At 44.2% G+C, this 21,276-nt stretch overlaps 1 protein-coding gene across 9 annotated transcripts in view; it reads left to right on the plus strand.

Annotated features, from left to right (window-relative positions):
• EML6 (EMAP like 6) overlaps positions 1–21,276 on the plus strand; it is a 288,870-nt gene that overhangs the window by 248,517 nt on the left and 19,077 nt on the right. For 8 of the 9 annotated variants that reach the window (XM_044925915.2, XM_025261030.3, XM_044925913.2 and 5 more), the window contains one exon: positions 19,818–19,896. In XM_044925915.2, coding sequence (XP_044781850.1) covers positions 19,818–19,896 — 79 coding nt within the window. Of the gene's footprint in view, positions 1–18,813; positions 18,971–19,817; positions 19,897–21,276 lie in introns of those variants that run through there. The other variant, XR_006543338.2, reaches the window with a different exon arrangement.

Here is a 21,276-nt window from a genome sequence, read left to right on the forward strand (position 1 = left end):
CAAAGATGTTTAAGAATTCTGTGTGGGCTCTTTCCATTGACATAGGTTCAGTGTTCACAAGTACCCTGGTCCCATGATGTATTATTAATAGGATTCAAATTGTTTTGCATTTAGTATGGCTTCCCTGGTAGCTCAGTCAGTAAAGAATCTGCCTGCATTGCAGGAGACCCGGGCTTGATCCCTGAGTCGGGAAGATCCCCTGGAGAAGGAAATGGCAAATCACTCCAGTATCCTTGCCTGCAAAATCTCATGAACAGAGGAGCCTGGTGGGCTGCAGTCCATGGGATCACAAAAAGTTGGGCACAACTGAGCAAATAACACTTTCACTTTCATGGCTTTCTGAATAGTAATAGATATTTAATAAACCTGTTCTATTACCTTTTACTATTAGGTGGAAATTTAAATACAAAGAAATAAAATAGCATTTCCCCTCCTGCTTCAGTCCAGTGCCAGATGTTAAAATAAGCCTGATAAATGGTGGGTGTGCTACAGGCAAGAAGATTGAACTGATGCAAAAAATTCCTAATTCTTCCCTAGTATCTTTGTTAAATGTTACTAGGGGGGGTCAGAGTTCTCTTTTGATTAAAAATTTTAGAGATTTTTCTGCAATAATCTGTAAATTATCATTTATTTTGCTTGCAACATGGTGTTTTAGTGGCCACAAAGAGGAAATGTTTTTAAAGGACCTAATTCTAAGAATAAAGAAAAAATTTTAAAGTTCATAAGCACATACTACATGAATATGCCTCCCACCTACAGTCATGTCCAGTTCTTTGCAACCCCATGGACTATAGCCCACCAGGCTCCTTGCCCTGGGGATTCTCCAGGCAAGAATACTGGAATGGGTTGCCATACCCTCTTCCAGGGGATCTTCCCAACCCAGGGATGAACCCTGGTCTCCTGCACTTCAGGCAGATTCTTTACCATCTGAGCCGCCAGGGAAGCCCTTCCCCCGACATCTAAATAATCCACTCTAAAAAACATTTGGCCTAAATTATGCATGCTTAAAAAAAAATAAGCATTACCCAACTTCTCCAGTTTCACATATAACATTATGAAATGAGTTGACTTGGCTATTATTTCAAGGTTGCTTCTGGCTGATTGCTACAGCCTAGTGATTCATCATGCTGAGATTTGGACTGGCCACTAAGACATAGAAATCTAATCACATTCCTAAATCCAAACACTCTAGCTAGTTTCTAACCTCTAGTGAGGTTCACCTGAACCTCTTTTGGTCTTGCTGTCTCTTTGGGCAGGTCTATAAAAATCTCATACCTGCCCAGTTTAGGAAGCTGTAAGAAAGTTGGCTCAGTGGGTAAAGAATCCACCTGCAGTGCAGGAGACACAGGAGATGCAGGTTCGACCCCTGGGTCGGGAAGATCCCCTGGAGAAGGAAACGGCAGCCCACTGCAGTATTCTTGCCTGAAAAATCCCATGGAAAGAGGAGTCTGGCAGGCTACAGTCCAAAGGGTGGCAAAGAGTTGGACATGACTGAGTGACTAAGCATGGCAAGAAAGGTAAAGGTAGCTGCTGCTCCTGCTAAGTTGCATCAGTTGTGTCCGACTCTGTGCAACCCCATAGACGGCAGCCCACCAGGCTCCTTTGTCCCTGGGATTCTCCAGGCAAGAATACTAGAGTGGGTTGCCATTTCTTTATCCAATGCATGAAAGTGAAAAGTGAAAGTGAAATCGCTCAGTCATGTCTGACTCTTAGCGACCCCATGGACTGTAGCCTACCAGGCTCCTCCGTCCATGGGATTCTCTAGGCAAGAGAACTGGAGTGGGATGCCATTGCCTTCTCCAGGTAAAGGTAGAGAGGACCCTAAAAATTTTGAGTCTTAAAATCCAGAATTTTGAAGCTGCCTTATTTTCTTCATCACATAAGATTGTCGTAGATTAGCATACATAGAATTAACTTTTTTTTTAATACCAACGATAAAAAATGCTTCATGGTGTTGTGAGATACAGGGGTAGGCAGTTTAGTACTTAATGCTGTGCTGTGCTTAGTCACTCAGTCGTATCCAACTCTTTGCGACCCCCTGGACTGCAGCCCGCCAGGCTCCTCTGTCTGTGGGATTCTCAGGCCAGAATACTGGAGTGGGTTGCCATGCCCTACTCTGGAGGATCTTCCCAACCCAGGGATTGAACCCAGGTCTTCCATATTGCAGGCAGATTCTTTACTGTTTGAGCCACCAGGGAAGCCCATTTTAGTACTTTGCTGCTGCTGCTAAGTCACTTCAGTCGTATCCGACTCTGTGCGACCCCATAGACAGCAGCCCACCAGGCTCCTTTGTCCCTGGGATTCTCCAGGCAAGAACACTGGGGTGGGTTGCCATTTCCTTCTCCAATGCAGGAAAGTGAAAAGTGAAAGTGAAGTCGCTCAGTCGTATCCAACTCCTAGCAACCCCATGGACTGCAGCCTACCATGCCCCTACATCCATGGGATTTTCCAGGCAAGAGGACTGGAGTGGGTTGTCATTGCCTTCTCTGACTGGCATATAAAAACAAATGGGCTTCCCTAGTAGCTCAGCTGGTAAAGAATCCACCTGCAATGCAGGAGATCTGGTTCGATTCTTAGGTCCAGAAGATCCACTGGAGAAGGGAATGGCTACCCACTCCAGTATTCTGGCCTGGAGAATTCCATGGACCATATAGTCTATGAGGTCACAAAGAGTCAGACACGACTGAGTAACTTTCACTTTCGCCTTCAAAAACAAATGATTCATAGCAGGATGTGATGAAGAAAACATGTAGTGAAGAATACAATTTTAAGGTATAAAGAGGGTCCAGAGGCGTAGTCAAGCCTTTTCTATAGATAGCAGCGTCTTTGATAACTTAAAAAAGCCTTGACAGCATCAGTTCCCAGAGGGGGTTGTAACCACTCTAGGGTTCCAGCTGCACAGCATGCTGGGAGTTAAGCAGGCCCACACCAGGAAGGGGCCAAGGGAGAAGGAGCAGTAAGTAGTGTCTGAATTAGCAGCCTTCATGGGGACAAATCAGCTCCTAATCAGAACTGAGAACAGCAGTCCCCCCCAATCCTGGTCAGTAATTTAGGGGAGCTTGAATCTCAGAGACAGGACTGTAGACAGTTTCTGAACTGCAGAAGAAAGAGGTGCCAGGCAAGACAGGCATTCAGAGAATTTGTGAGAAAGCAGGATGAGACAGGGAAGGGGGGTAGCACCGGGCACGTGGGGTTGGGGGAGCTCCTCACAGTATCAGGCAGACAGCTCACCTGGGGTAAAATGGGCTCCATGGACTCCAGCACCTGGCATGAGAGAGAGGCAAATGCTCTGGGCCTCGGATGTCGGGCCCAGGGGACCAGGCGGCACCCAGGTTCTCCCTGGGGATATGCAGGACTGTCAGCCCTGACACCACTCCCTTTGACTACTTCAAGCCCTTCTGACTCAAGAGGCAGGAGTGGCCTTGACCTTCCCTTCACCATTCCCTCCTGTGTGTACCTGCAAATACCCTCCTGTGCCTGTTCTAACACCTGTGCCAAAACGTGCACCAGTAAGATTACTGCTGCTGCTGCTAAGTCTCTTCAGTCATGTCCGACTCGAGTAAGACTAATGGGAGATAAATACTCAAGGATCACAAGAGACCTAGGCTCAGAACACCCACTCAGGGCAAGGGATTTACCTTGCCTCCTATCAGTGTTTCAGGCAGTTCTACATTCAGTTTACATCCCTTTCCACCTTAGAACCTGTGAGATGAGTGCAGCATCTGTCATGTTGAGAACAATGCCTTGAAGGCAGCTACACATTATGCATCCATCAGTTTTTAAGCAACTGAATCCCTAATTCCTAAAATTTATGATAGTCATAGATTAAGTAGCTGGGAGGCTTTGGGTTATGTGTTTCAGTATAATTCTATAACCTTGTGAGTTCCTATTTTTCAAAAGCCATATGATCTTCAGTTTCAGTCTTTTGAGAGGTGGGAAAGCTGAGAGAAATGGTAAATGCTTTCAAAAGAAATACTAGGCTACCCCTATTGATACGTAGTCCCTTCCAGGTGTTCCCTGAGCATCCTGGCCCCTTACTTCAGCTTTGCTCTGGTGCACTGGGTGCCTGGCCTCCTTGGCCCCGCCACACCTGTCTAGCTAGCCCCCAGTCTTGGTAAGCTGTTGGGTCAGCCTTCCACTCAGCATTCACATGTGGCACGTGGCTGAGGGAAGTCTAGAAGTCTCATCTAGCACTCAGAATGCACACTCATCTTTGGTTTTCCTGTCCCAAGCAGGGACTCTGGTCTCTATTGAGGGCACATCAATTTGTTCCCCCAAATGACTGGATATTGCTTAAATTGTAGACCTAAATTGTAGACCTAAAATGAAAAAAAACTGACTCTTTTTAAGGCATGAAGTTATATTGATATTTTAAATGTAAGTCTTTTTCTGCTTTAATAGAAGTTTTTTTCCCCCCTGTCTTTGATGTGTTATATGTTGGATAGTCTTGTCTAAAACATCAGAAATCTTTCTTTTCTGGTTTTGATTCTTGGCTCAAGCTCCCTGAAGTTGGCTTCAAAGACCATAAAAATATAGGACTTCTGGTATCTTAGATAGAATTTCATAAGATTGGTAGGCAGTGACAAAAATAACCTAAATCTTTCACACTTGGTCTGAACTCCCTGTGTCATCTGTGGCCTCAGCAAGAGTGAGAGATACTCTGAAAAGGAAGTCATTCGGGGAGAGCTTAATGAAAGGACAACCATGTGGGCAGGATTTAAGAAGGTGGTGCGGCACCTCGGCAGTAATAATGACTAGAAGGGCAAGGGCAGGAAGCTGTTGCCCTGGTGTGGAGAAGGTGGCTATAGGAGCAGGCCACCTTCCAGGAGCTGAGACCTGAGGGGAGGGTTGAAGGTAATTAATCTGAGTCCCAGAAAGGAGGTGTTGAGGGAATGGATGCCTCAGCAGCGTTCTCTCCTCGCCTGCTGGCCTCCTGCTGCCTCTCTTTAGCTGAATGCAGTCTGTGCCTGAAGGGCAAGGCTGTGCCTTGATGCAGTCTATGGCAGGCAGCCATGGAGGGCAGAGAGCAGAACAGAAGGGTAGACGGGAGATACGGAAGGACGCACGGAAAATACCCGCCCATTCTCCTTGAATATTTTTCTTATGGAAACTAGTATCATTATCACCGAAGAGAAATTCGGGCCACTTTAATATTGAACAGCAATTACCGCCCTTTATAAATGCTTCTGGATATGTACGGGTATTTATTACCTAATATTATAACTGTATATATATATATATATCGAATCAAAGAAGTCAGTAAATACATCCAAATCAATATCAAGAATTATTAGAGACACTTAAAACTTTACCTAATTTAAGTGGAACAGTTTTGATGAGCCATAGTTTTTACATCACTGTCTAGGGGTACCACAAGAATCGACTCATTAGAGATGAGAATTACAGCTTTTTAAAATCAATAACATTTCAACATCTTTGGCCCATCTCCAGAGATTTTTATTTTCACATTAAGACAAAATCAAGAAATTAGAAACTTAAAACTATAGAATTGTTTGGTATCAATATCCAGTGTTTAGTACAGATCAAAATTATCATGCAACCTGTTTTGCTTCCCATGGTAACTGGGTAATCACCACAGAGGTGAATCACAAAAGGCATTTTGTTACTTTCTAGATAGGATCTAACAGTATCTCCAGATGTGTGGGATACCGTCTTTTATTAAAATCCAAATATGCTGACCACACATTCGTCTTCCCAGTGGTACTCAGTGAGGCCATGTCCCCACCTTTTCCTCACTTCACTGCTTAAATTAACCATCTGCATGGGGAATAGTAATAATGGAGGTTCTTATTTAATATATTCAGTTGGAACCTGCATTCAGACAAAACCCCAAATTTATGATGAAAGAAAAAATAAATACAAATTGAATTATTCTTATGGAAATTGGCATTAAAGTATTTACTAACTTTTATTTTTCTAAGTGGATGTAATAGTTAGCTTAGGGATTGTTTTCTCAATGCACCTGAGTCAGCAGTCTGTATTTTTTCAGGGTCCTTTATTAACGAGCGCTGAGGCTTGCAGCTTCTGGGGCTCTGTCCAGGGACGAATGAAAGAATGTGGGACTTAACCCTTTCTGTTTCTGCACCATCTTTATAGCATCATCTTGCCTGTTATAGCATTTTCTACCTTTTACTAAAAGGAGAGACTCAAACCCTCCAGTCTTGTTTCCTCACCTCAGAAGCTGTATGACTTATAGTCACAAATTACAAATCAAAATCCATACTAAAGCATATTTTTTCTTCTATCAGAAAGGCCTTGGGCTTCCTTCTAGCATGTCCGTTTATCTCAGACTAGCAAGGTCATTTTTCTTAAAAAAAAAAAAATCTGAATTAGAAAAGTTAGTTTTTAACACTTAAATTGTCTTAGCACCAGTTTGATGTAGTTTATTTATAAATTATGGATAACTAGAAACTGTGTGTGTGTGTGTGTGTGTGTGTGTGTGTGTACCATAACTTCTTTGTCCATTTCCTTCGTTGATGGGCACTTAGGTTGTTTCCATGTCTTGGCTACTGTAAATAATGCTTCTGTGAATATAGGGGTACAGTTATATTTTCAGTTTAGTATTTTTCATTTCCTTTAAATATTCCAGAAGTGTAATTGCCAGATCATTTGGTAATTCCTATTTCTAATTTTTTGAGTCTTCTCCATACTTTTTTCTATAGTGGCTATGCCAGTTTTCATTCCCAGTGCACAAGGACTCCGTTTTCTTCACACCCATGCCAGCATTTATCTCTTTTTGCTGATGGATATTCTAATGGTCATGAGGTGGTACCTCATTGTGGTTTTAGCTTGTATTTCTCTAACAACTAGTGGTGTTGAGCATCTTTTCATGTACTTATTGTCCTTCCATGGATCTTCTTTGGAGAAATGTCTATTCAGGTCCTGTGCCCATTTTTAAATTAGATTATTTGGGTTTTTTTTGCTTTTGAGTTGTGTGAGTTTTATAACATATTTTGGATATTAACTCCTTATCAATATATGGTTTGCAAATGTTTTTCCCATTCCATAGACTGTCTCTTCATTTTGTTGATGATTTCTTCTATTGTGCAGAAGCTTTTTAGTTTACTGTAGTTCTGCTTGTTTATTTTTTATTTTGTTGCTTGTTCTTTAGATGTCATATCCAAAAAATCATTACCAAGACTTGTATCAAAGAGTTTTGTTTCTGTGTTTTCTTCTAAGAGTTTCATGGATTCAGGTCTTACTTTTAAATGTCTTTAATCCATTTTGAGTTAATTTTTGTGAGTGGTGTAAGCTATGGGTCTGGTTTCATTCTTTTACATGTGACTGTCCAGTTATCCCAGAACCATTTATTGAAGAAACTGTCTTTTCTCCATTAAGTACTCTTGGCTCCCTTGTCAAATATTAGCTTATTGTATATGGTTAGGTTTGTATCTGGTCTCTTGATTCTGTTCCATTGGTCTATGTGTCTGCTTTTATGTTGCTACTATATTTTTTCTGATGACTATAGATTTATAGTATATTTTGAAGTCAGGAAGTGTGATGCCTCCTACTTTACTCTTCTTTCTCAAGATTTCTTTCACTAATCTGGGTCTTTTGTGGTTTTGTACAAATTTTAGGAGTGTATCTTCTACCTCTTGTAAAACGAAATGCCACTGGAATCTTGATACGGATGCATTAAATCTATAGATGACTTTTGTAGTAATGACAGATTAACAACATTCTTCTAATGCATGAACATGACGTACCTTCCATTGATTTGCTTCTTCTTTAATTGCTTTTATCAGTCTCTCATAGTTTTCAGAGTAGAGATTTTCACCTGCATAGTTAAATTTATTCCTAAGTATTTTGTTTTTGATGCTCTTGTAAATGTGCTTGATTTCTTTTCTTTCTCTGAAAGTTTGTCGTTAGTGTATAGAAACACTACTGATTTTTCTCTGGTAATTTTTATCATGTAACTTTACTGAAATCATTGATTAGATTTAACAGGTTTATGATTATCTTTAGGATTTTCTATATATAAAATCCGGAGAAGGCAATGGCACCCCACTCCAGTACTCTTGCCTGGAAAATCCCATGGACAGAGGAGCCTGGTAGGCTGCAGTCCATGGGGTCACTAAGAGTTGGGCACGATTGAGCAACTTCCCTTTCACTTTTCACTTTCATGCATTGGAGAAGGAAATGGCAACCCACTCCGGTGTTCTTGCCTGGAGAGTCCCAGGGACGGAGGAGCCTGGTGGGCTGCCGTCTATGGAGTTGCACAGAGTCGGACACGACTGAAGCGACTTAGCAGCAGCAGCAGCAGGATATATAAAATCATGTTATCTAAAAATAGAGATAATTTATCCAGTTCTGATACTTATATTTCTTTTTCTTACCTGATTACTCTAGCTAAGACTTCCAGCTATGTTGAATAGGAATGGTGCAAGTGGCACCCATGTCTTATTCCTGATCTTAGAGGAAAAGGTTTTAACCTTTCACCATTAAGTATAATATTCGCTATGGGCCTGTCTTATGTGGGCTTTATTTTGTTGAGATATGTTCCTTCTATTCCTAATTTGTTAAAAGTTTTTATTATGCGTGGATGTTGAATTTTGTAAAATGCTTTTTCCATGCCTATTGAGATGATCATTTATTTCTTTCCTTTCATTATATTAACATGATGTAACACATTGCTTGACTTGCATATGTTGAACCATCCTTGCATCCCCAGGATAAATCCCATTATTCATGGTGAATGATTCTAGCAATGTGCTGCTGAATTCAGTTTGCTAGTATTTTATTGAGAATGTTTACACCTGTATTCATCAGAGATTTTGGCCTCTACTTTTCTGGTAATGTCCTTTTCTGTTTATGGTATCAGGTTAATGCTGGTCTCATAAAATGAGTTTGGGAGTGTTCTTTCCTCTTCAGTTTTTTGGAGGAGTCTGAGAAGGATTGGTGTTAATTCTTCTTTAAGTGTTTGGTAGAATTCACCCAGTGAAGGCATCTAATTCTGGACTTTTTCTTTAGTGGGATGGTAACCATATTTTAAAGTAGAAATCCTCACAGTTAAAATTTTTTACTTTGAAATCAGTCTCTATCTTGGCTATTTCTTAAAGCAAAAGTTAGTTGATGGCAGAGTTTGTTATCAACTTTATTATCACTACCATTACCTCTCCAACATTTGAAACCTTCCACATGTTTCCATTTTCCTTGTCTTTTGGTTCTGGAATCTCTCTAACTTTTACAAAAAGAGTTGGCTTGGTGAGAGTCAGTACAACATTTAGCTGCCCTTGGATTTTTCTCGTGCATCTAAAACCACAGTAAATAATCCAGGAAAGCGGCTGACTGTTTTCTGGCAAGGGCTTCAGACAATCAGAACTGGGATTGGTGTCAGAAGTGGGATTAATGCCACTGCTTTTTCATCCTACTCATGTTTGTTGGAGGTCTGAGGATTGCCCTAAGAGTTGAACAATCACAAGCCTTTGTTATTTGCCAAATTCGATTCTCCTAAGTCCCCTCATCCAACTAGGATGTCAACTCTGAAAACCAAATTTCTGATATACTGCTTGATCTCCAAATTGGTAACAGTACCAGCACTCCATAAATATTTGTTGAATAAATGGATAAACTTCTAAACAAGATTTAGGTTGATTTCCAGTCACTGACACCCATGGATTAAATATCAGTCTATGATTTTGTCAGCATCTTGTCTTTATATCCATAATCTGTCTCTAAGCAGTTGGTACCCCTGGTCCCTTCCAGCCCTCAGGTTAAAGGATTCTGCCTTTAGGCAATTGCAAACACCAGCCTTAGGTGGAGAGACCCTTACTCCTAAGCTCCATCTCTGTGGCACTGAGGGTCGTTGTCCCCTTTGGCAGGGAGAGTGTGACAGTGAGTGTTTAGGAGGGATCTAGAGGGTCAGGCAATTTCCGTGCTCAGGCACATATGCTACAAGCTTCCCTTCATGTGGTTGAATGAGTAGTGCCTCCAACAGTTCCCATGGACAGGGAGGGACTCATCCCTGGGCACCACTGGCCCATTGCAATGTTCACCCACATTTGGCTGCCAGCATCTCATTAGCTTTCAGTAACCCCCACTTGTGGACCTACAGACAGATCAGGATCCTGAAGGGTGGTCTTTGTCCTCCCCCTCCCTCTAGAACCTCACTCTGGAGAGGATGGTGTGAGCACCCCCTATACATTACTGGGTCAGGGGGAGGGCATTGTATGCTGGGTGGAATCCTTCTCCTGATCACCCAGAGTGAAGGGCAGGGAGAAGAGTATTTTCCACTCCACAGACTGCCTTCCCCCACCAGGCAACCTCGCCGCCCATCCGTCTCAGCTACTCAGCATGAGGAAACACTGAGTGGCAGTGCCAGAGCTATTCTTAGCAGGGGATTATAAAGGAGGAATCTGCGAATACTCTTACATTAATCTTTTAGTCCCTCTGGTGCATATTCACTCCCAATCTAGGCCATATGTTCCTTAGGAAACCAAGAAGCTTTTATAAACCAAGATTATAGAAGCAGATTCTGAGCCTTCTCTGAATGGTGGTCCCCTCCTCTTGGAACTGACAAGTCCTAGCACCAAATGACCTCAAAATTCTACTCTGGCACTAGAGTTTTCCAAACTTTTTCTTAAACTGTGCTTACGGCTGAATGAGAAAGGCCCTAAAGCTTATCTACCTCTACTGTCTCACATCATCTCTGAATCAATTTGAACAGATTTATGAACTGAAGAAGAAAATCCTATGAAGAGAAGTGTACATCATGGCTATATAAAGAAATGTTAAGGGGGGTTGGTTTGTTTTGTTTTTGTGTTTTTTTGTTTCCCAAATTAATAGCTGCCTTTGATGCATAGTTCCTTAGTATATGAGTCCATGGTGTCAAGATTGTTAAAAGTTCCACTAACTTGTAAGTGTTGTCTGTCTGACTCTCAGTTTCTCAGGAGTCAGCCCCGTGTCTGTCACGGTGGCCACGTGTGCCTCACACCATGCCTTGCACATGGTACATAGTGAGCAAATATGTCCTCAGTGAGTAGACAAATGGGCACATTTATTTAACCCGCTCCTCTGCTTATTTAAGTAAATTAATCTGTTCTCAAATGGCCTACAAATCTGTTCTTTGCCAGGAAACCACTTTTACCTTCATTTTGCTAGCACCGATGGGTGGTCTTACTATTGTGGGGAAGGTGTGACCCATGTAGAATTGAATGATGCCCCATCTGGCCATGGAACTGCTCTTGGTTAAATGATTTCCTATCTTAATATCCCTTGTTCATTAGGGATTAAATTTTATTTGGTTTAAATCTATTTAAATAACCCAAGGCAAAAAGAGCTGAAATAAAAGTCTATATTATTATAGCCACCACACCTATTTTACAGACAAAGCTTCTTAGCAGATTTATAGTGAAATAAAGAATATGCTCACAAGTAGCAAAGTCTAAAAATATGGAAAGGTTTAGATTTCCCTGAGTTGAAGCAAATCCCCATCTATAGGTAATCCCAGTTTTTCTTCTTACCTTTTGTGCTATATTTGGGGACAGAAGTCCACTGGGAGAAACTGCCCCAATTAAAAAAAAAAAATGCTTTATTGAATCAGTTAATCCACATTTCAAGTTTGCTTGAGGCTTGCTGCAATGGTTAACTCCAAAACATCCTCGGCCCACGAAGCCTTCATTCCCAAAGTACTGAATGTACATGACTTATTTGCTTCTTACGTGAAGTGGTACATCCTACAGACACTTGCATGGAGAGTTACAGTGTGCGGAATCTGAACTGTGTTCTCGGGTCCCTCCAGAACCTCAGCTCTTTTTTGCTCTTTCGATGAGTGATTTGGGCCCCCTGGTTAAATATGCCTGCCTTATCTTTAGAAAGTATTTTTATGCTCAGATCAAAGCTGTAAAAGAAATTCACTGACATAATTAGATTCATGTGGTAGATGACACTTACTTCCAATATTCAGTACTATTGGGTTGGCCACAAAGTTCGTTCAGGTTTTTCTCCATTTTACAGGAAACCCCAAACAAACTTTTTGGTCAGCCCAATAGAAAACTAGTAAAAGGGGGTTACCTTCCTACCTTTGCTGTAAACTAGCCTTCTGGTCTTGAACCTGTCACCAACCAACATTAGGTCCATTTCCTCATCTGTAAACAAGCAGCTTGGCCTTTGAGGCCTCGGCTCTCTCAGCTCTGAAGCTCTTTAAGGAGTGAGAAGGAGAGTGTGATGGCCCACGGTTTATAAGGACTCTGGTTGTTCATCTTTTTAAATATTTAAGTATCAGTTTTTCTCACTTCTTGTACAAGAACAGAATTTAATTGAGAAAAAAATGGTAATGTTTTATGCTCCAGTGGAGATAGAAAAATCTATTGTCTTATATATAAAGAAAATATTTGGGGGACAAAAATAGTTTGTATATTAAAGAGGGTGTTTTATAATCTCAGAATACTTATAAAGACCATGGTTTGAATTCACTGCTAAAAATTCTAACGAAAAATATAAAGCCACATGCTACTGAAAATACAGTGCCCAGGAAAGTGGTCCCACTTCACTTAAAAAAAAAAAAATACAGCAAGAGACTGCAGGCGCTGGTGAAAGGGAGTAACTGAGACTGACTACTAATGGGTCGGAGAAGGCAATGGCACCCCACTCCAGTACTCTTGCCTGGAAAATCCCATGGAGGGAGGAGCCTGGAAGGCTGCAGTCTATGAGGTCGCTGAGGGTCGCAACGACTGAGCGACTTCCCTTTCCCTGATGAACATGATGAAGCGAGACAGTGCTCCCATCCATGGTGATATTAACGAATAAACAGCCCAGCTCTCCTGGCGCTTTCCTCAGCTCCACTGGCCTGACAGAAGCCCTTTGTCATCACTGACCAATAGCTGCTTTGTGAGCTTGTATCGAATAGTTGCTAAGAACTGACAGTCGTGCTGGCAGGTGCTGCTGAACTTAACATCACTGAGATCTGTCAAAAGCACTTGATCCCATGGTGGAGGGACCATGAAGAGCATAAACTTTGGTACAGAGCCCTGCAGTTGCGAACAGGTTGCCTGGGAGCTAAGCTCAGACCTCACGCTGGGAGGGTGTTTGTGTCTGTGTAGGGTGGAAAGTCCATGCTACTCCAGAGCATTTCTCTCCAAGCTAAATTCTTCTTCTTCCCTGCACCCCTTAATCCTGTGAGAGTTCTATACGCAGAGCTGCCCTGAGCAGGTGGAAGGTGGCGAGTTTCCTGTTCTCTAACAAGGTGGAGAGAACTGGAGGTACAGAGTGTATTAATCACTTCAAAGGCCCATTTCTTAGTCATGTAACTCTTCTGAAAGTTTGTTAGTGATTCTTAAGGGAATTAAATGCTACCTTCATAAATGGTTTTCCCTTTTCAGATCTCTTGACTTTCTGTGTTGCTTGAAGCAAAGTAATGACTATGTAATGGGTAATTTTAGGAATTGAGCCTCCCATTCATTAGAAAATAGCTTGCTCACTTTTTATCACAAAGAATGGACCAGGGTGTAAAAATGCAGAGGTGTTATAGAATGCTATGAAGTGCTGTAAAATGATTTTTTAATAGATTAACACACCTAGGAAATCATACTCCTACAGTGGGATCTGTTGACTCAAACCCACTCACATATGGAGCTAAAGAACACATCGCAAATGGGTAAGCACTTTTCTACCCAGAGGGAGTCTCTTTCAGAAGATAGTGGCAAAGTTGGGTCTTAACTCTTTTAGTCAAGTGTTTAAATGTCTCTCGGATCTCCATTTAGAGGGAATGCATGCCACTAGGATCATTTACCCTCCCACTTTTTACTATTGTGTGGTCAAGATGTGATAACTGAGGTCTTTGCAGAAGCAGTTGTTAGGATGCACAATCTGTGCCCCTTGACATGATGTCCATGGGTGTATGACGTGGAGGATTGGGCTGCTTGTGGGTGTGTGGAAAGCATATTGGTGTGCTAGCGTGCCACTGTCGTGCTCTAAACAGCCCCATCGACTCCTTTGAAGCTCACGTCATGCCGGGCCATCTTTCCCCCTCCCAGTTCCTGTCATTTATCAGTTTCCTGTCTCTGTTCGGCTGGTGGTCAGCTGGCTGACACCAGCTCCTGCCGCACTGTGGCTTATGTCATCACCCATAGCTCCTCTCGCTGACTTAACCTTCTCTCCTCTAGATTTCTCATTCCCAGAACACCTGACCTTCATCCTCATCAAGATACCCAATGCCTAGACACCTCCATTTTTCTCTCAGCTCCCTCCCAGCTTCCCTCTTGCCTCCTTAAATGCCACCCCTCCAGTCCTCTGGGCTCTTCATCCCTGTATTTCTCCTACCCCTCCACTCCTCTGACTAGAAGATCACATTGGTGCTGGTTGCCCTCACCAGAGTCCTTCCCATGCTCCCCCCACAAAACCATTCACTTCCTTCCTTCGTCTCAGAGGAAGTGAGTCCCTCCTATTCATGGTGGTGCTTGGGCCCTGACCTTCCTACTATCCAAGCTCTCTCATCATTTCTCGTCTTCTCTCTGTCTCCTATGCCACCTGCCCAAAACTGGATTCATGTCCTCAGCCAAGAAACACATTCCAGTCTTTCCCATTCCACTCAACTCTGCTCATGAGAAAAACAATCCTTTGACAGAGTTTACACACGTATCCCACCCCCTCACCTTCCCTCCCTTCCCCCTTCTCATCCATGCCTCATCTGGCCATCCCATCTGTCTTCTGTCCCTGCTGACATGGTCACTCTAGTTCCCAATTCCAATCTACTCTCTTCGTCATGTTTAAAGGACAAACTTGTTTCTTCTGTAGTGGCATTGTTCAATAGAAATATAGTATAAGCTACAGAGGTGATTTTTCTAGCAGCCACGTTACAAAAAGTAAAAGAAATGGTGAAATTTAATTTTAATAATGTATTTTTAACCCAATACAAAAAATATACCATTTTAACATGTCATCAATATAGAAGTAATTCATTATTTTATATGTATTTTAACTATTATTTTTACTAGGTCTTCAAAACCTGGTCTGTATTTTGCAGTTACAGTACATTGCAATGTGGACAAGGCACAATTCAAGTACTCAGCAGCCGTGTGTGGCCAGTGGTGACCATGTTGGACAGTGCAGGTTTAGATATTCTTCTACACTTAGCCTTTGGAAACGATCTCTTCTGGCCCTCCTCCTACCACTCCAACCGTTCCTTCTTGGGGCCCCATGTCTGCTTCCTCTTCCAGCCCCTCATATGCTATTGGTGCCTAGGATTTCACCTTTGGCCTTTCTCTTTTTTCACCTTACACCCTCTCCCTGATTCATATATCCCACCTATTGGCTATGATTCCTAGTGTTGTATGTCTGAGTCCCACCTCTCAGTTGAACCTCCAGCTAGAATAGCCCACCCACAGACATCCAGAGTTTGACAAGCCGAAACGGAACTCCCCATCTTCCCTCAAAAATCTCCTCCTGTCTCAGGCGGTGGTGCCACCATCCACGTAGACGCCGACGCAGAAAACTGTTGTTCCACCTGAACTGCCCTTCCTCCTTCATCCCCTAGAGCTCGTCAATTGCAATGTCCTTGAAGTCTGCGTCATCTGTATTTAACTATTCATTTGTTTCCTTCTCTACAACCACTGCTTTAGTCTGCGCCTTCACCATCCCTCTCTCGAGTTGTTGCTCTGGCCTCTGTGATAGTCTGTTCGCCTTTACTTGTGCTTCCCTCTGCTCCGTTTCTTTATGCCCTCAACTTTTCACCCATATAGTAGACTGCTCACCTAAAACAGCTGAGTCTGGAACTGTACCTCTATTTTGTTAAAAGGGACCGTGTTGTAGGCCTCAGTTAAGAGCATTTTCAAGATGGAAGGCTCCTCTCAGGGTTGCCCATAGTTCTGCCTGATCCCCTTCTTTCAGCTCCACTTCTTCACTGAGCAGCTCTACAGACTGTTCTGGAAGACAAATAAATATTGGATTGGCCAAAAAGGTCATTTGAGTTTTCCATGTGATCTTATGGAAAGATCTACATTTGACAGAATCCAGTTCCTTTTGTTTTGAAAATAGTTCTCATGGCTTTGGAGACTTTTCCTAAACCTGGACCTATCCTAGAGCAGTGGTTCTTAATTAATCCCTCTCTCAGTCTCAACCTGTCTCTCTCATACTACAGACATCTTTGAAAATATGATATGATTAAAGCATACCTCTTTTCCCTAGAAAAATGTACACATGCACACACAATTTGACATGAATGCCAGGGGTGTCACTGAATCCCTGAAGCCCATTCATAGGGGAGACAGATCTTGCTAGAGGACAGTCCTAAACCAGTGCTCAAATCATCCTGTTTCCACCTGAAACCAGGATCCAGGGTCACTGGGTTTCCCAAGACGTTTTGAAAACTCTTAAGAGCATTTTAATAACACATCTTGGAATCTGAAGAAAGCCACGCTTCCTCCAAGGACACTTTGAACATCGTCGGACTAACAGCGCTAAAAACATTTCCAAATGTTCATTTCTTGGCTAAACATAGCTGAGTTTCTCCACACCCACACCTCTCTTTATAGAAGCTGCTTGGAATGATTGTTTCTTACCGGTTCTCTGAGCCTTCCCCCAAGTCGGCTCTCACATTTCACTCCTCTTGGGTTGTGACTGACTTCCATAACCTCCTCAGTCATTTCAGAAGCTGCCCTAAGAGCCTTGGCATTGAACGCTCACCCGTACATCTCAGGTCATCACATGCTCTGTTCTACCCCTCACTCTGCCAGCCCAGCACCCCAGTGTGGGGCAGTGGGCAGGGAGGTGAATGCCTGAGCACAGGCCACCCTTGGGGCCTGTCGTAGGATGACAGCCCGTGTCATGGTAACACTCCACACATCTTCAAGTAAGTCTAAGCTTTCTCTTCCACAGCTGAGCTTCTGGGCTCTGGGATTACAGGTAGGACTGAGCTGTCATAGTCCTTCTGTGTCTACAGGGAACACAGGGCCTGGAGTGGTGACTCATGGGTGTGGGGTGGGTCTCCAGCAGCCGCCCCCCTAGCACTGGGCAGGAAGGGGGCTGCCTCATTACTTAACACCGAATCACAAGCTTGAGCTTGCAGGCCCCTCATTGAGGTTCCCACCTCAACCTTCTTTTCCTTGTACCCTCTCCAAGCACAGGCCTGATCTTCCTCCTCTCTCCTGATTATCCAGTTTGCTTGCTCTCTTGGCCAGGTTCCCTCCTTAAATTTTTTCCCAATGGAAACTTTCTGCTTTGTTTCCCAGAGACTCTTCACAGCCCCACTTGCCCTGTGAGACCCCTTCTTGTCTCTGCTCCTCCCACCTTCGACCCCACCCCATCGCCTTCCCAGTCCTACACCTCCCTGCAGATTCCCAGCCATGCTCACAGCCTTCCTCGCTCTCCATCCGGTGTGCCAGCTGCGAACAACCAACTATAAAGAGTTTATTGGACTGAAAAGTGAGTGAATGTTCTCACACGCTCTGCTCTTTCCCACCTCAGCAAAGCTTTTCAGAGTCACATTTCCAAAGGAATCTGAATCTGGAAGGATTTAGATCCACTGAAAAATACTAAACCTCCAGGGTTTGGCTGTGGTTGAAATTGTTGGCAGTCCCTCTCACGTCTGATGTTACGAAGCCTGTTTATAGATGCCTGGAAAGAAGCCTTTAATGCTTGTATTGTGTTTTAACTTGCTTTCCTTTGGAGGCAGGGAATTGTCAAGTAAGTATGCGCAGCTCTCTGCAAAAGCCCAGGTGTTGGATGAGCATCTAGAACTAAGCGTTCATGCAGAATTCACAGCCGTGGAGGGTCTATACTTAACACTCTGCTGAATTTGCCACAATGCAGGTTTCTGCCCTTTGCCCCCTCATCTTCAGTTTTGAAGCAATACAGCTGTAAACACGCTTGTGAAATAAGAAAGAAAACATTCTGAGATTGCTTTACCTTTCAGTTTTTTACTGAAAATCAAGGTGAAAAAAGCATCAGATTGCCTCCACGTGTATATATATACAATCCACTGTATATATAAGTACACAGTGTTTGTGCTTGTATGCATACTCTGTATACACTGTATAATATGCGACATATTATACAGCCTGTGTATGCCCTGAAAACGAGCCCTGCGTGTTATCTCAGATTCTGCCGTATGAACCGTGCTCTAGTTCCCGTGGCCCCTGGCTCCCATCTCAGACCTTGGCTTGCTTTTATCGTACACGCAGACACCCTTAGGTGGAAGAAGAAACCCACGGATGTCATTTAAAAGTTCCACTAAAACAGAAGAAAGAGCAGATGTCCCAGGAAGCGATAATTACCAGGCATGCAGTCTAATTGTGAGAACCGCCTGCCCCCAGCCTCCCGCTCTTGCCCAATTTGGCAGCGGTGATGTCAGCCGGGGGTGTCGTTTGCAGAGATGTGCTCTCTCCCTATTCTTTGGTGCTGACGGTGAAGCCATTTGGTCCAATTATCACTTATGATTACATAACATGTTTTGATTGAAGAGCTTCTGAGAAAATAAAGCTACCTTGTTTCTCCCGAGCACAAAAATGCAAGCCGTTCCAGCAGGCACGCTGCCCTTCCGAGAAACGTTGCGAAGTATTAGGCTAAATTATGAGTTGAACTTGATTCGGAAACAAAGTGGCCATTGTGTCTGACTCCCACCGACATCCAGGAGGATGTGATTGTTTTTCTGACCACAAGTCCCTCTCCAGCGCACTCTAAACTAAGCAGAGGCCCCCTGGCGCATTGGCACAGCCCAGAGAGTGCGCGGAAGCAGTGACAAGGCCTCCTTTTTTCTCCCTATCCTGTAGGCGCTTTAGTGCAGAGTTTGCCCAGAGATGCCAGGGTATGAGCTTTCTGAATTTGGTAGAGCGGTGCACTCTTTCATTTCTGTTTTAGTTCTTTGCTGGCATGTTCGGGAAGCATGGTGTGTGCCACACAGGAATGTCTGTTCACTTGGACGATGCTTGTGCATGAATGAGGTGGTTGCTAGTGCAGCCCTAAACTGTACTAAGTTTCTCACTTGGCTTTGTTTGCTGCTTACAAGGGGATCCAGGTAATCCTTTCTCTTTATGTAGCCCCAAAAGCCAGAGCTAATGAATTGGAACATGTGGCAAGAGCTGGGCCCCTCCCCTGCCCCTCCCAGGGTCTCTAAATGCAGCGAAGTCCCATTTGAGGGAAGATCGTGGTACCCCAAAATTGCCCTCCTCTTATAGGTGTCCTTGAAGGCTTCCCCGTTAGAGAAATTTCTTAATTAAAATTGGAGGCCCAAATCTACAGAGCTGAGCAGGGGAAAACAAGCTTTGGTGTGGTGGTGGCAGTAGAATGCAGATCATGAGCTTGCCCTGAGGGCTAGGTGCCAAGGCCTTCATCCCTTTGCTTCCTATCTGCCCTTTGTGTGGCAAGAATGACCTGGGCACTTGACCTTCAGAGCCAGTTCCCCAGCCTGGCTTGTAAGTCCTACTTCACACCACGCCAGGATCTCTGAGCACCTAATTCTGAATAGTGCATCCCCATCTGAAAATGCCCTGTGGATTCAGGAAGTGCAGCCCCTTCCTTCTCAGGCTTAGATCCCTCTTTAGTTTTAAAACCAACCGCTCTGGCTCATGCGTTCTTCCTGGCTCCCAGGAGAGGGGGGCTGACTCTGACTTCTATGCCTTACGTGTAGGGAAGCCCAATTCCGTGCCTGTGAATCCAGGGCCCAAAGTATCAGAAGCTGCTTTTCCTGGAGGCGGAAGAGGGACTAGGGAGGGGCCTGGACAGGACAAACCCAGGGGTGTGGGGTCCTCCAAGTAGGGGAGGACAGAGGGAGCCTAGCACTGGTCTTAGCTGGCCACACTGGACAGGCAACCTTGCTGCCTTTTATTCAACACTTTGCTTCTTTTGGACACTCTCTGTTCCAGACCACCCGTTAGCAGAGCGGCTCCCCAGCCCGAGAAGCTCCAGAAGAACAACATCACCAAAAAAAAGAAACTGGTTGAGGTGAGGAGGTTACACCATTTTGTTCTTCCATCTGCCATCGATGTTCTAAGATCTGCCCGGTGGACATCACCATCTGCAAGTCCCATGGATGCCTTCAGGTTACCCCAGCCGGACTGGCTGGCTCTCGCTTCTCCTGTCCCTTCCACACAGCACTGTGTTCCCCAGCAATGACCAGAGTCACATCTCCTGGGTCTGTTCCTTCAGCCCCACCACCAAGCCCTTTGGTTACTAACCCCAAAATATCCTGCGTCCTTCAGACCTGGTCCCTTTTCCCTGTTCCTAGTGCCACCCAGGGGAGCTTACTCACCGTCTCTAACATCACTTGAGCACTTGTCGGGTGCTGGGTACTTTGCTATATATTGATACTTCCCACAGAGTATTTCACACATTCCTCGAGTCTACAGGGCAGGTAACATTATTGTTCCATCTTACAGATGAGGGTGCTGTAGCTCAGAGAAGTCTAGTGATGTGTTAGGTCCCAGCCCCAGATCACTAAGCCAGTGAGTGGAGAGGGGTTTGAACTCTGCTGTCAGGACTTGAGGATGAGAGCTCTGGGGTACCTGCTGATTTCTGAGAGAGCCCTTCTAACTGTTCTCTCTGCCTCCAGACCTGTCCCTTTCCTCTCTGACACATGCCCTGCTGCCCACAGAGTCAGCTCTTGACAATATAACTCTTCTCTCTCCACCCCGGCTTTGAGACCCAGGAGAGCCCCACTCTCCTGATGGGATCCACGATCATGGTTTCAGAACCTTACCCAGGAGCCCCTGTCCTAGCTCGTCACCTGAGATTCTCCACAGCAACTCAGGTCTCTAACCCCGAAGCCATCGGTGTTCTCTGAAGCTGCCTGGGACTTTCGGGTCCCTGGGCTCAGAAGCCTCCTCCTCTTCCCTCCCCACAGCCCGCCCTTTCCCACCCTCTCTGTGCAGCCTTCTCTGGTGCTCCCCACCCTAAACCCTCCTGCCCTCTACCCGCCCCACACCCCCTCCTCCGCAGCCCTGTCCCACACTCTACTGCCATTACTTCACACTCATCTGTCCCCTACTACACTCTGAACTCCTTGAGGCCAGAAAAATCTAAGTTAAATTTTTTTTATTAGAAGGGGAAAATATATTGGCGGGGGGTGGGGGGTGGGGGTGATTATCATGGAAACAGCACAGGTCAGGAAATGCAGCTGAACTTCAGGAAAGACGGGGTTCGGAAACTTAAAAACTGTCATCAGCCAAGATAGTACCTCTTTCTGCCCAGCAGGGCCTCGTGTGCCTGATGCGTCCTTCTCTTCTCCTGCAGACTTCTTGAGCCACTTTAGTAGACTGGTGCTGTCCGATGCAGGCATTTACATCTCCTCAGTTAATTAGGCAGCCGAGCCTACCAGCATCCCCA

Source organism: Bubalus bubalis, chromosome 12, assembly GCF_019923935.1.
Source record: "Bubalus bubalis isolate 160015118507 breed Murrah chromosome 12, NDDB_SH_1, whole genome shotgun sequence".
Classification (NCBI taxonomy): Eukaryota; Metazoa; Chordata; class Mammalia; order Artiodactyla; family Bovidae; genus Bubalus; species Bubalus bubalis.